This window comes from Heterodontus francisci, chromosome 8 (genome assembly GCF_036365525.1).
Source record: "Heterodontus francisci isolate sHetFra1 chromosome 8, sHetFra1.hap1, whole genome shotgun sequence".
Classification (NCBI taxonomy): domain Eukaryota; kingdom Metazoa; phylum Chordata; class Chondrichthyes; order Heterodontiformes; family Heterodontidae; genus Heterodontus; species Heterodontus francisci.
In genome coordinates this window covers 6671148-6686301 of record NC_090378.1, presented here as the reverse complement: position 1 = coordinate 6686301, position 15154 = coordinate 6671148, and the positions used below count along the sequence as shown (strand labels likewise).

Genomic DNA, 15154 nt, shown 5'->3' with positions numbered 1-15154 from the left:
TTAGTGGGTCAGGTCTGGCTTAGCTAGCGCTAACCATAATGTTGGTGGAATATGGATGTTAGTCTGAGATGCCAAGGCAACCAAAGCAGAAGCAGAAGCAGAAGAGGAAGCTTCACAGGAGAGTAAAGCGAAGAAAAGTTGACACCGACCTATACAAGTCGATATTTCGGCAGATGACCAAAAGCTTGGTCAAAGAGATAGGATTTCAGGAGCATCTTAAAGGGTGAGAGGGAGGTGGAGAGGTTAACCCTTAACACCCTTAGCCAACAATAATTTATCCACCTCAGTTATGAATTTTTCAATTGACCTCCAGCCTCAATGGCGAGAGTTCCAGATTTCCACTTCCCTTTGTGTGAAGAAGTGCTTCCTGACCTCACCCTGAACGGCCTGGCTCTAATTTTAAGGTTCTGCCCCCTTGTTCTGGACTCCCCCCACCAGTGGAAATAGTTTCTCTCTATCTACCCTAGATACAGGTGAGGTTCCAGAGGATTGGAGAGTGGCAAATCCCTTATTCAAGGATGGGTGTCAGGCCAGTTAGTTTAACATTCATGCTGGGTGATGGATGAGATGGTGTAGTGGTAATGTAACTGAACTAATAATCGAGTGACCCAGGCTAATTCCATGGGACATGGGTTCAAATCCCACCATGGCAGGCTGTGGAATTTAAATTTCAATTAATTAATAAAAATCTGGAATTAGAAAGCCAGTCTCTGTAATGGTGCCATGAAACTATCATTGAATGTGGTAAATGTCCTTTAGGGAAGGAAATCTGCTGTCCTTACCTGGTCTGGCCTACATGTGGCTGCAGACCCACAGCAATGTGGTTGACTCTTAACTGCCCTCTGAAATGATCTAGCAAGACACTCAGACAAGAGCAATTAGAAATATTTTTTTTTAAATTGCCTCAGTTAGACCCCCCTTAATCTTCTACACTCAAGGGAATACAAGCCTGGTTGGTGCAACCTGTGTGTACACAGGGAACGAAGTGATGAGAAAATCAAAAAAGAAGGAAATCCAGCATGACAAAAGGAATACTACGCTCCCCATTCATGCACCTTGGCATATCACTGTATAAAACTGGATCAGAGTTTAGTTGCTCACATATGGGATATTGCAAGCTTCTTTGAGTTCTCAGATCAGACCAGCGTTTTATACCCAGTACAGTACTGAATCAAATGTCATTAGTAAGCTCCTAAATTGAGAACAAGAGGCTTAAATGTAGCTCCCCCACGGGCAACTCGGACTGAAAGAGAGAATTATTGGAAGAAGCATGATCCCCAGGACAGCATGTTGGAAGATTTACAAGTGTTCTTAAGCTGTTCCTCCTGAACAACCCTGATTTTAATCACTCCACCATTGGCGGCCGTCCCATCAGCTGCCTGGACCCAAAGCTCTGGAATTGCCTCCAAAAATCTCTCCACCTCTCCATCTCTTTCTTTAAGATGTTCCTTAAAACCTACCTCTTTAACCAAGCTTTTGGTCACCTGTCCTAATAGCTCCCTCTCTGGCTCAATGTCAACTTTTGTTTGGTAACACTCCTGTGAAGCCTTGGGATGTATTGCTACATTAAAGGTGCTATACAAAATAAGTTGTTTCACTTAAGGTGAGAGATATTCACTGGACTAGTAATCCAGAGCCCAGGCTAATGCTCTGGGGACATGAGTTCGAATCCTAGCATGGCAGATGGTGAAATTTGAATTCAGTTAATAAATCTGGAATTAGTCTAATGGTGACCATGAAACCATTGTCGATTGTTGTAAAAACCCATCTGGTTCACTAATGTCTTTTAAGGAAGGAAATCTGCCATCCTTACCTGGTCTGGCCTACATGTGACTCCAGACACACAGCAATGTGGTTGACTCTTAAAAAGCCCTCCGAAATGGCCTAGCAAGCCATGAGGGCAATTAGGGATGGACAACAAATGCTGGCCTCATCAGCGATGCCCACATCTCACAAACGAATTTTTAAAAAATCACCTTAAACCAACTGAAACTGGTGAGAAGGTTTATCACCTGATGCAGCATCAGAAACAGTGGGACCAAGTTGAAAAGCCCACTTGGATAAATGAAATACATTTTTCCAAAGTTGCTGCTCCTGATACTATCTGATATAATGAACTGGCACGGTTTTCAATCCAGGAGAGTACCATCTGCATGTGGTCAACGCTGGCCTGCTTTCCAATTTCTAACTTCAACATATTTAAGTCAGGTGTTAGAAGCCCAAGGCAGAACCTCTGACATGGCAAATACACTTCCTGTATTGATACCAAAGATTTAATGATTACCATTTTTTTTTATTTTGTAGCACTTTTGATAGTTCTTTGTGCTCCTGCCCCAGCATAACTTCTGTCATTTTATGAAGTGGCTGAAACAGTATGAAATTTAACCAATTCTCAAGTGGTGCTGACACACACACACACACACACAGACAAAGAGACACACACACACACCGATACATACACTCACAAACAGACACACACTTAATCGCACACACAGACTTTGCTACACAGACTCGGAGACAAATACAAACACACACAGGGAAGAGCTTGCCATAATCTTCCAATCTTCTCTAGATATGGGGGAGGTACCAGAGGGCTGGAGAGTTGCAAATGTGACACCCTTATTCATGAAAGGGTGTAAGAGCAGTCCTAGCAATGACAGGCCAGTTAGTTTAATATCAGTGGTGGGTAAAATTTTAGATACAAAATTCAGGGGAAAATACTCAACAGGCACTTGGAGAGGTTTGAGTAAATTAGGGAGAGCCAGCATGGACTTGTAAAAGGCAGATCGTGCTTAACTAATCCAACTGAACTTTTTGATGAAGTAACAGAGAAGTTTGATGAAGGGAATGCGGTGGATGTTGTCTATATGGATTTTAAGAAAGCATTTGATAAGTTACCACCGAAAAGGTTGGTTAACAAAATTGAGGCTCTTGAAATCGGAGGGTCAGTGTCCAATTGGAGAAAAAAAATTGGCTTAAGGACGGAAAACAGTGAGTCGTGGTAAATGGTTGTTTTTCAGACTGGAGGGTGGTAGACAGTGGAGTTCCCCAAGGGTCAGTGCTGGGACCACTGCTTTGTTTGCTGTATGTAAATGACTTGGATCTTGGAATACAGAGTAGAATTTCAAAATTTGCCAATGATACCAAACTTGGAGGTGTAGCAAACAGTGAGGATGATATGAACCACCTGCAATAGGACATAAATAGGCGAGGGGAATGGGCAGACAAGTGGTAAATGAAATTTAATACAGAGAATGTGAGGTGATACATTTTGGTAGAATGGATAGGGCGAGGCAATATAGACTTAATGGTGCAGTTCTAAAGAGTGTGCAGGAACAGAGGGACCTTGGGGTGCATGTACATCGATCTTTGAAGGTGGCAGGACATATTGAGAGCACGGTTAGTAAAGCATATGGGACCTTGGGCTTCATAAATAGTGGTATAGAGTACAAAAGCAGGGACGTTTTGCTGAACCTTTGTAAAGCTCTGGTTAGACCACAACTAGAGTACTGCATCCAGTTCTGGTCATAGAGTCATAGAGAGATACAGCACTGAAACAGGCCCTTCGGCCCACCGAGTCTGTGCCAACCATCAACCACCCATTGGTCACCACACTTTAGGAAGGATGTGAAGATCCTTGAGAGAGGGTGGAGGAGATTTACCAGAATGGTTTTGGGGTTTGGGATTTTAATTATAGGGTTAAGGAGGAGGTATTAGAGAGGCTGCCTATTCTTAAAAGTTGTAAAGCACCAGGACTGAATGAGTTGTATCTAAGGATACTAAGGGAAGTGAGAATGGAAATTGCTGAGGCACTGGCCATAATTTTTCAGTCTTCCTTAGCCTCAGGGGTGGTGCCAGAAGACTGGAGAATTGTAAAAGTTACACCTTTATTCAAAACAGGATGCAAAGGTAAGCCAGCAACTTAGCCAGTCAGTTTAATTTCAGTGGTGGGAAAACTTCTGGAACCTATAATTTGGGACAAAATTAATAGTCACCTGGACAAATGCGAGTTAATTAAGGAAAGCCAGCATGGATTTGTTGAGGGAAAATCATGTTTATCTAACTTGATGGAGTTTTTTGAAGAGGTAACAGAGAGGGTTGATGAGGGCAATGGTGTTGATGTGGTGTACAATGGTGTTGATGTGGTGTACAATGGTGTTGATGTGGTGTACAATGGTGTTGATGTGGTGTACAATGGTGTTGATGTGGTGTACAATGATGTTGATGTGGTGTACAATGATGTTGATGTGGTGTACAATGGTGTTGATGTGGTGTACAATGGTGTTGATGTGGTGTACAATGGTGTTGATGTGCGGTATCTCAGGCTTTATTAACAGGGGCACAGAGTACAAGAGCAAGGAGGTTATGTTAAACTTGTATAAGACACTAGTTTGGTCTCAGCTGGAATATTGCATCCAGTTCTGGGCACCACACTTTAGGAAAGGTGTGACGGTAAAGGCCTGCTACCCGACCCAAACCCGAAGGGACCCAATGACATGTGTCGGCTTCGGGTCGGGTCGCACTGTTGGGTCCGGCATTCGGGCTCGTGTCAGGTCGGGCTGGATCGGACACGCTCTGTCACCACCTCAGGTAAGTGACTCTAATGTTAATTTAATTTTTGGACTTTAAAGGTGGTTTTGTTACAGTTATTTTAAGCTTGTGCAGGTAAGGAACAAAGTGAAAAAGGGAAGGTAACTTAACTGATGGTCGGGTCGGGTCGGGCTGGGTCGGGCGCGGAAAAAAATGGAATGACTCGGGCCGGGTCGAGTTTGGGCTCAGATGGGGTTCTGTCAGGCTCGGGTCGAGTCTCATTTTCAGACCCGAGCAGGCCTTTATGTGACGGCATTGGAGAGAGTACAGAAAAGATTCACGAGAACGGTTCCAGGGATGAGGAACTTCAGGTATGAAGATAGATTGGAGAAGTTGGTACTGTTTTCCTTAAAGCGTAGACTGTGAGATGATTTGATAGAGGTATTCAAAATTATGAGGGGTCAGAACAGAGTAGATCGAGAGAAACTGTTCCCACTTGTGAAAGGATCGAGAACGAGAGGGCACAGATTTAAAGTATTTGATAAGAGAAGCAAAAGCGACATGAGGAAAAACTTCTTCACGCAGCGAGTGATTAAGGTCTGGGATGCGCTGCCTGAGAACGTGGTGGAGGCAGGTTCAATTGAAGCATTCAAAAGGGAATTAGACAGTTATATGGAAAGGAAGAATGTGCAGGGTTACAGGGAGAAGGCAGGGGAATGGAACGAAGTTTATTGCTCATTTCGGAAAGCTGGTGCAGACATGACGGGCTGAATGGCCTCCTTCTGTGCTGAAACAATTCTATGATTTTGTTAGGTTGGAAAAGCTGGGGTTGTTCTCCCTGGAGCAAAGGAGATTGAGGGGAGATTTAATAGAGGTATACAAGATTATGACAAGTTTAGATAAGTTAGACAGAGAAAAACTGTTCCCTTAACTGATGGCACAAGACTAGAGGACATAGATTGAAGGTTTTGAGTAAGAGATGCAGGGGGAATATGAGGGAGAACCTTTTTTCACAGTGGGTGGTAATGACCTGGAATTCGCTGCCTATGAAGGTGGTGGAAGCAGAGACAGTCAATGATTTCAAAAGGAAATTGGATGGACACTTGAAGGAAATAAACTTGCAAGGCTACGGGGATTGATTGGGGAGCGGGACTGATTGGATAGCTCTGTGGAGAGCCAGCATGGACTCAATGGGCCAAATGGCCTCCTCTGTGACGTAACTGACTCTATGACTCGATAAGACCCATTTGCTGAGTATTTATGCATTACTAGTTTGATTAATTGAAAAGACCTACTGGTGGTCCTGGTTCCCCCTTCGGCCCAGGTAAACCTTCATAAACTAAATAGTCGAGGAAGTCTTCATAATCATAGTCATAGTTTTCCATATCAATTTCCTGTGAATTTTCCATGGTGTGATCTAAATCCACAGCAGTTTGATCATTTTCATCCCATACATTGTTCTGATTTTGTAAAGAGGTTTCCTTTGATGCTCTGTACAATGTTGCATTGATCATCTGTATTTCCAGGATCTCGTCATCACTTTGCTCCACAATCTCAGAGTGGTTTATGCTTCTGAGACTCTCTTTTATCTTGTGTTGTTTCAGCAGTGAAGTTAAGGGTGGTAAATCTTTATCAGATAACATTGGATTCTCCCGATTTCCATCTTCTGTGACATTTTCCAATTGATCCTCCTCAGATTCAGTTCCCTCCCTGCTGGATGATGCTTTGAATTTTCTAGCATCAGCTTTAAAGTGTCGATCAATGACAGCCTGAGCAGTGCCGGGGCCAATCTCAGTCTCGTAATACTGTTGCAATATCAAAGTATCATTGAAGTGAGGAATTTCAGTTGGAGGCGATGAGGAGGAAATCCTTGATTCAGGCCAGTTCCTTTGTGTATTAGTCTCAATGCCTCTGTCTAATGAATGATCTAAATAGTTATCCTTTTTCCCTTGTGTGCTCGTGATATGAGGTGTTGTTGCTATTGAACTTGGTTTTGTTTGCATCTCTTCACCCAATGAAGAGCTTGTATAGTGAGAGCTTGAGTTGGCACTTTGAGGGAGTGTGGTGGAAAGTGAGGGTGATGGGGATCGGTAGGTGTCGGCCTGACGACACTGTTTCTTCACGTAATTACAATAGTTGGTCGAAGCTTGTGCATTTGGATAAATATCCAGCTGGCAAATGGCACCTTCAAACTGGATTGCTTTCAAGTTCATCCTCCCTAAGGTTAACTTGCTGCCAGAGACAAATATCTGCGGTTTGGTAAGCAGTTCCTTGCTGATGAGTTTTTCACCACAGTCAGCAGAAAAGGATGCAGTTTTGCCTTTAATTTCGATGGCAAATGAATGCCACTGTCCATTGTGAGCATTATAATCAAAATATACAGATGGCTTCTCAGCAACATACACAACTAGTTTTCTTGGTAAAATCTGTACACCAAACTGGAGTCTGTTCTTATTTCTAATACTGAAGAGAAAAGCATTGTTGACACGATGAGAACGGAGACTTACAACTATTGTGAATTCGTTACCAATATCTAGTGGCATGATGCTTGCTACTGGAGCTTCAATGTGCACGTCATTTGACAGGATAATGCCCATCTCTGTTGCCGTAATCCCCTGAGGTAACGAGAGTGATGCCCATGGTTGTTGGGAGGGTGACAGCGATGAGAATTGTGCTTCGTTGTCTGTAAGACCAAGTTTCTGGAGAATGTCTACACCTAGAATTTTAAAAAAACAAATTAAAATGTGTCATGCAACAATTTATAGCATAGAACGACTGCGAATTTACAGCACAGAAATAGGTCATTCGGCCCAACTGGTCCGTGCTGGTGTTTATGTTCCACATGAGCCTCCTCCCACCCCTCTTCATCTCACCCTATCAACATATCCTTCTATTTCTTTCTCCCTCATGTGTTTGTCCAGCTTCCCCTTAAATAAATCCATACTATTCACCTCAACCACTCCCTGTGGTAGTGAGTTCCACATTCTCACCACTCTCTGGGTAAAGAAGTTTCTCCTGAATTCCCCATTGGATTTATTAGTGACTGTCTTATATTGATGGCCCCTAGTTCTGGTCTTGCCCACAAGTGGAAATATCTTTTCTACGTCTATCTTACCAAACCCTTTCATTACTTTTAAAGACCTCAATCAGGTCACCCCCTCAGTCTTCTCTTTTCTAGAGAAAAGAGCCCCAGAATTTGAGTTTTTCCTGATTTTACGGTTATAATCTCTCAATTCTGGTATCATCTTTTCACAGTTTTATTGACTTGGAGGTGTCAGTCAGTTTTGGCTCAGTCAGTACTACTGGCACCTCTAAATCAAAAGGTTCTGGGTTTGAGTCCCACTCCAGGGCTTGAGCACAAAGACTGAGGCTGATACTCCCGTGCTGCACTGTCGGAGGTGCCATCTTTCTGATGAGACATTAAACCGAGGCCCCATTTGGTGCTTGTAAAAGATCCCGTGGCATTATTTCAGGGAAGAGCAGGGAAGTTCTCAATATTTACTCCTAACCAACATCACAAAAACAGATGATCTGGTCATCATCACATTGCTGTTTGTGGGAGCTTGCGGTGTGCAAATTAGCTGCCACTTTTCCTACACTACAACAGTGACTCCACTTCAAAAGAACATTACTGGCTATGAAGCACTTTGGGGCATCCAGTGGTCATGGAAGGTGCAATATAAATGCAAGTCTTTCTTTCTTCTATTCAATCTGGAAATGAAACTTATGATGATAAACTTTGAAGTTTGCAAAATGCTAGTTTAAATAGTGGTGCAATTCTTTTGCGACTATTAATTTTGCAAGGAACTATTCCCAGCAACCAATCACGCAAACACAAAATGGAGGAACAATTAAACCAGAATGGAACACCTATAAAACCCCAGGTGAAATAAAGTTTTCAGAGAAAATAGAATTCTTTGCATTGCAGAAACTCATATTCTTAATCCATGGAAATGAATGAACTTATTAACAGGAGAAGGATGTTTTTACACAGCAGGTGGTAATGACCTGGAACCCGCTGCCTACGAGAGTGGTGGGAATGGAGACAATCAATGATTTCACAAGGAAATTGGATGTGCGCTTGAGTGAAACAACCGTGCAGGGTGACGGGCATCAAGCAGGGAAATGGGACTGATTGTATTGCTCTACAGAGAGCTGGCATGGACTCAATAGACTGAATGGCCTCCTTCAGTGCTGTAATGACTCTGGCTTTGTGTGTAGATGTGTTTCCTAATTTCTCTCCTGAAAGATCTAGCTCTAATTTTTAGATTATCCCCCCTAGTCCTAGATTCCCCAACCGGCAGAAATAGTTTCACTCTGTCTACCCTGTCTGTTCCCCTTACTCTCCTGAAAACTTTAATCAAATCACCCCTTGACTCTCTAAATTCCAGCGGACACAGTCCTAACTCACGTAATCTCTCCCCATAATTTAACCCTTGGAGTCCAGGTATCATTCTGGTAAACCTACACTGCACTCTCTCCAAGGCCAGTTTATCCTTGCCAAGGTGTGGCACCCAGAACTGCTCATAGCACTCTCGGTGTGGTCAAAGTAGGGTTTTGTATAGCTGAAATATGACTTTTACCCCTTGTATTCCAGTCCTCTAGATATAAAGGTCAGAATTCCATTAGCCTTCTTGATTATTTTCTGTACCTGATCATGGCATTTTAATGATTTATGTGCCCGGATCCCCAAGTCTCTTTGGACCTCCACTGTTTCTAACTTTTCACCATTTAGAAAGTTCCCAGTTCTATCCTTTTTTAGTTCCAAAGTGGCTGACCTCACATTTGCCTGCACTGAAATCCATTTGCCACAGTTGTGTCCATTTACTTAATCTATCAATATCTCTTTGGAGATGATCAATAGGATCATGGCCAATCTGTATCTTAATTCTATTTGGCTCCATATCCTTTCGAACCTTGGCTGGCAAAAAATCTATTCATTGCAGATTTGAAATGATTATTTGAGCCAGCATCGACAGCTTTATGTGGGAGAGAGTTCCACACTTCCACCACTCTTTGTGTGAAGAAATGTTTCCAGGCATCTCTGCCAAATGCCCTTTGTATATGGTACTAGCCACTAGTATGGGTGATTATACATTTAAAAAACACAGAACATTTGTACTGAATGAAAATGGGACTAATTGAATAGCTCTTTCAAAGAGCCAGCACAAGCACAATGGGCCGAATGGCCTACTTCAGTGCTATATGATTCTATGAAACGTTTTCTGATGGGTACCAAACTGAACGGAGACTGTAAATTCTGTAATTGGGGTTAGAAGGAGGATTGTGTTGTCCCATTTCTCGTGACTGACCTCAACCCAAGTGAGCAAGGGATTCCAAGTTTCGGAACCACTCAATCGCTAGCTATTGGGGTACAAACTGTTATATGTTGTGCCTGTTTCTCGGGCGTAAAACATTGGTACAAAGCATACCGATTTAGCAGTGTAATCAGCTGTGCCCAATCTGCACAGGTGTTGGTGCTACTGCCACATTCATGGGTCCTTTTTCTTTCAAAGAAACTTGCCACAGGTTGGTGCAGGGTGCCCACATGATCTTAAGGCAGGAGAGAATGCCAGTAAGATCTGAAAGGGATGAGAGACTGAGAGATGGCAGCATGAACTGAGGAGTGTGTGAGAAGAAAGAGAGAGACAGCTTGAACTGTGAGCAGGAGAGGAGTGCCAATGTGAACTGGGGAACTGGAGGATAGGCAGAATGAAAGGAGCCCCAGCACTGACTGTGGCAGAAAATTCACTGTTGTCAGCAATACCACCTCGTCATATTCATGCCAGTTTTCCCCCAAAGTGGAAACGTTCACCTGATATAGATAGAATGAAATTTAAATTTGTACTTGAGTCATTCTGCCAGTACTTTCACTCTGTACTGCTCTCATTGCTGGTGTACATATTTATTATTTCTGCTGTGAATTTTTCATATTCCACCAAGGGCAGTCTATTTTTGTCCTTATTCTTGTTTTCTTGTTTGCAAATCCCTCCATGGCCTCACCCCTCCCTATCTCTGTAATCTCCTCCAGCCCCACAACCCTCTGAGCCATCTGCACTCCTTTAATTCTGGCCTCTTGCGCATCTCCAATTTTAATTGCTACCTAGGCTCTAAGCTCTGGAATTGCCTCCTAACACCTCTCCGACTCTCTACCTCACTTTCTTCCTTTAAGACGCTCCTTAAAACCTAACTCTTTGACCAAGCTTTTCATCACCTGTCCCAATGTCAAATTTTGTTTGATAATCACTCCTTGGGATGTTTTCCGATGTCAAAGGCACTATATAAATGCAAGTTGTTGTTGTTGCAACCACCATCCTATTTAGCTGTTCATTACATTCTTAGATCTAAAACCATGCACACATAATTCAATAAACTAAACAGACATCATGCAAATAACATCTCTTGTGTCTCCCAGCGTTTATTTTGCTTAATTATATTACATTTAATTATATTCCAGTTTGTGCTCAGATTGACAGCACCAGCAATGCAATAAGGTGAGCAACTTTTACACACCTCTAAATGGTGCTGCCCTTAACAACACGGCAGCATTTGACATTTGACCAAGTGTGGCATCAAGGAGCCCCAGCAAAATTGGAGTCAATGGGAACTGGGATAAAACTCTCCACTGGTTAGAGTCATATCTAGTATAAAGGAAGATGGTTGTGGTTTTTGGAGGTCAATCACCTCAGTCTCAGGCCATCACTGCAGGAGTTCCTCAGGGCAGTGGCCTAGGCTCAACCATCTTCAGCTGCTTCATCAACGACCTTCCTTCCATCATAAGGTCAGAAATGGAGATGTTCACTGATGATTGCACAACGTTCAGCACCATTTGCGACTCCTCAGATACTGAAGCAACCCATGTCCAGATGCAGCAAGACCTGGACAACATCCAGGCTTAGGCTGATAAGTGGCAAGTAACATTCATGCCAAACAAGTGTCAGGCAATGACTAACTCACACAAAAGAGAATCTAACCATCTCTCCTTGACCATCAATGGCATTACCATCGCTGATTCCTCTACGATCAACATCCTGGGGGTTGCCATTGATCAGAAACTGAACTGGACCAGCCACATAAATACTGCGGCTCCCCAGGTCAGAAGCTTGGAATTCTGCAGTGAGTAACTCACCTCCTGTCTCCCCAATGCCTGTCCACCATCTACAAGGCACAAATCAGGAGTGTGATGGAATACTCTCCACTTGCCTGGGTGGGTGCAGCTCCAACAACACTCAAGAAGCTCGACACCAACCAGGACAAAGCAGCCTGCTTGATTGGTACCCCATGCATCACCTTCAACATTCACTCCCTTCACAGTGGCAGCAGTGTGTACCATATGCAAGATGCACTGCAGCAACTCAACAAGACTCCTTCAACAGAACCTTCCAAACCCATGACTTCTACCACCTAGAAGGACAAGGGCAGCAGATGCCTGGGAACACCACCATCTGCAAGTTCAGCTCCAAGTCACACATCATCCTGACTTGGAACTATATCGCCGTTCCTTCACTGTCGCTGGGTCAAAATCCTGGAACTCCGTCCCTAACAGCACTAAGGGTGTGCCTGAGGACTGCAGTGGTTCAAGAAGGCAGCTCAACATCACTATCGCCTTCTCAAGGGCAATTAGGGATGGGCAATAAATGCTGGCCTAGCCAACGATGCCCACATCCCACGAACGAATAAAAAAAAGTTACATTGACCCTGCAGTTGCAACAACTCTGGCATCTGCAGCCTTACCTTCACAATGCTACAACATATATCAAAGGACTTCCTTGGCAAGCATAGATAAATCCTTTAACATTCCTGGAACAGCAGAGTACAATATGTAAGGCATTATATCTGAACTTCAAAATACGAGCTCTGTTCAAATTGAATCTGCTACCTAAATTCTAAGAGTTAGATTGCAAGTATTACAATTAATCTATTGAACAGCACAGTCCAGTTTTATGACTTAAACTTCAACTGCTTTTTTCTTAAAGTATTGTCATCACACTAATCGTTTATTGATCAATCACCTAACAGCAGTTATTCTATAGATCGTGATCATCATAAACACAACCAAAAATGAAATAATCATCAAAGGTAATCAAAATAGGTACCTAGAAAAAGTTAGAATCAGGGAAAGAAGCAGCACAGAAGGAGGCCATTCGGCCCATCGCGCCTGTGCTAGCTCTTTGAAAGAGCTATCCAATTAATCCCACCCTCCCTGCTCTTTCTCCATAGCCCCGTAATTTTTTCCTATTTGAAGTATTTATCCAATTCCCTTCTGAAAGTTATTATTGAATCTGCTTCCACCGCCCTTTCAGGCAGCGCATTCCAGATCACAACAACTCACTGTGTAAAAAGACTCTCCTCATCTCCCCCTCTGGTTCTTTTACCAATTACCTTCAATCTGTGTCCCTCTGATTACTGACCCTCCTGCCTGTAGTAACAGTTTATCCTTATTTACTCTATCAAAATTCTTCTTGATTTTAAACACCTTTATTAACTCTCCCCTGAACTTTCTCTGCTCTAAGGAGAACAATCCCAGTTTCTCCAGTCTCTCCACATAACTGAAGTCCCTCATCCTGGTCCCATTCCGGTAAATCTCCTCCACACCCTCTCCAAGGCCTTGACATCCTTCCGAAAGTGTGATGCCCAGAATTGGACACAATCCTCCAGCCGGGGTCTAATCAGCAATTTATAAAGGTTTCGCACAAATTCCCTGTTTTTTGTACTTCACGCCTCTGATCACGAAGTTGTTCCAATTTCTTTCTGCAAAAACCTGCCAATTGCTCCCACGAAGCTACCAAGTGTCTGCAGTTTGTATTGAAATACATCTCACCAGGAGGTCCCAGCTCTAAGCTGTACAAGTCCAGACCTTGGTTTGATGTCAGGGAGTGTTTCTTTTCTCGGAGAATGGTAGAGCTCTGGAACAGACTGACGACTGTTGTGATGGATGTTAATTCACTGAATTGCTTCAAGTGAGAGCTGGACCTGTATCTGACTGGAGCAAAAATCACCTCTAATGAAGAGTAGGTTCTGCAAAGAGAGGTCAGAGTCAGTGGGATCTCCTGGAGTAATTTCAATCGCCTAAGAGGGTTGGAGAGGAATTTCCCAAACATGGGCCAGGACTTTACTGGCACGCCAAGGATCCCACTGCCAGGATCAAATGCGGCTCCAGAGCCCATGCGGGCTAAGAGCAGGACTGTGCCAGCGATTTTACCGGCAGTGGCCAATTAAGTGGCCGCCACTGGGACCACCATTGCATTAAGGATAACAGCCAGCCTCTCCGAGCTGCCGGGCCAATCGGAGGGCCAGCAGCTCAGTAGCTTCGGCAGCATCACCGATAGAGGGGGGCTGATGCTGAAGCTGCAAGGTAAAGGAAAGGGTGTCTCCACGTTGAGGCGTCCTCACCGGCTGGCGATCAGAGGGCTGAACCCTCCAGCAGTGACACTGGGGCCCTGAGGGTGGCCATTGGCACCGGGAGCCCCTCCTTGTGCCATGGGAAGGCCACTGGGAAGCTGCCTCGATGTTGCTCACCACACGGAGGATGGGGCCTTTCTGAGACTCGTAAAATCCCAGTGACCGAGGAAAATGGCCATCACATGGCCAATTAATTACCTTCACTGGCCGCCCACCTCCAGCCGCTGCCATTCCCACCACTGCTAACATCCTGTGGCAGTGAGGACACATCGGGAGTCATTCCCGACACCTTCCAGCACCATTTTACCAACCCTCCCGTCTCCTAGTCCATCTCCAAAGGGCAGTAAAATTCCAGCCTGGTATTCCCCAAATTTGCCTGCGTTTTTAAAAATCTGGTTTGTGGCCTCACCCAGGGGATCACATAGTGTTTGGGTGGGGTGGGGAGTGGATATATTGTGATGCATGAGGTTTCACTATTGTGTGGGCCAGAGGGTATTCTCCGATTAACTATTGTTCAAATTTTGGTAGATGAGATTGAAGAAGGTAGCAATATGCACTAAATGGTAAAATTTTAAAGTGGGTGCAGGAACAGAGAGACCTGGGGGCATATGTGCACAAATCTTTGAAGTGGGCAGGACAAGTTAAGAACGCTGTTAAAAAGAAAACTGGCTTCATTAATAGAGGAATAGAGGACAAGTACAAGGAAATTAAGCTAAAACTTTCTAAAACACTCTTTAGGCCTTAACTGGAATATTGTGTTCAATTCTGGACACCACACTTCAGGAAGGATGCCAAGTCCATGGTACAAAGGAGATTTGTTAGACTAGAACCAGGGATGAGGGATTTCAGTTATGTGGAGAGACTGGAGAGACTGGGATTGGTCGTAGAATCTGTAACCGGTGATTGACATCCTTCCAGCTTCGAAAGATGATGGACAGGCAGCAAACAATCCATTTAGGTGGGGTGGCTTCTCTTGGTGCACCTTTGCTGAAGGCCGTGAAGGCCAATCCTTGAGAGGCAGGTTCTGCCACAAGTGCTGCACGTGAAGCTGCCAAGTGACCCTGTGAGTTGCTGTTTTTGGCATTGACGATGGTTGCCAAGCTGTTGTAGCAACTGGTCTTCGTGGTAGTGCACACCAGTCCACAAGATGTGCCGCTATCTCCCTCTTTCACCAGCTAGTGTTTCCCAGGTGTGATAGTCAACATTTAGAGCCTTCATGTCA

General features: G+C 44.0%; 1 protein-coding gene across 1 annotated transcript in view; it reads right to left on the bottom strand.

The window, feature by feature from the left end:
• The window catches only part of LOC137373159 (collagen alpha-1(XXIV) chain), a 351399-nt gene extending 337702 nt beyond the window's left edge, over positions 1-13697 (bottom strand). Inside the window, exons 1-3 of the mRNA XM_068038018.1 lie at positions 13245-13697; positions 10210-10345; positions 5826-7246 (exon numbers count right to left, since the gene is read on the bottom strand). Coding sequence (XP_067894119.1) covers positions 5826-7246; positions 10210-10345; positions 13245-13697 — 2010 coding nt within the window. The remainder of the gene's footprint in view (positions 1-5825; positions 7247-10209; positions 10346-13244) is intronic.
• Positions 13698-15154: the final 1457 nt, after the last annotated feature.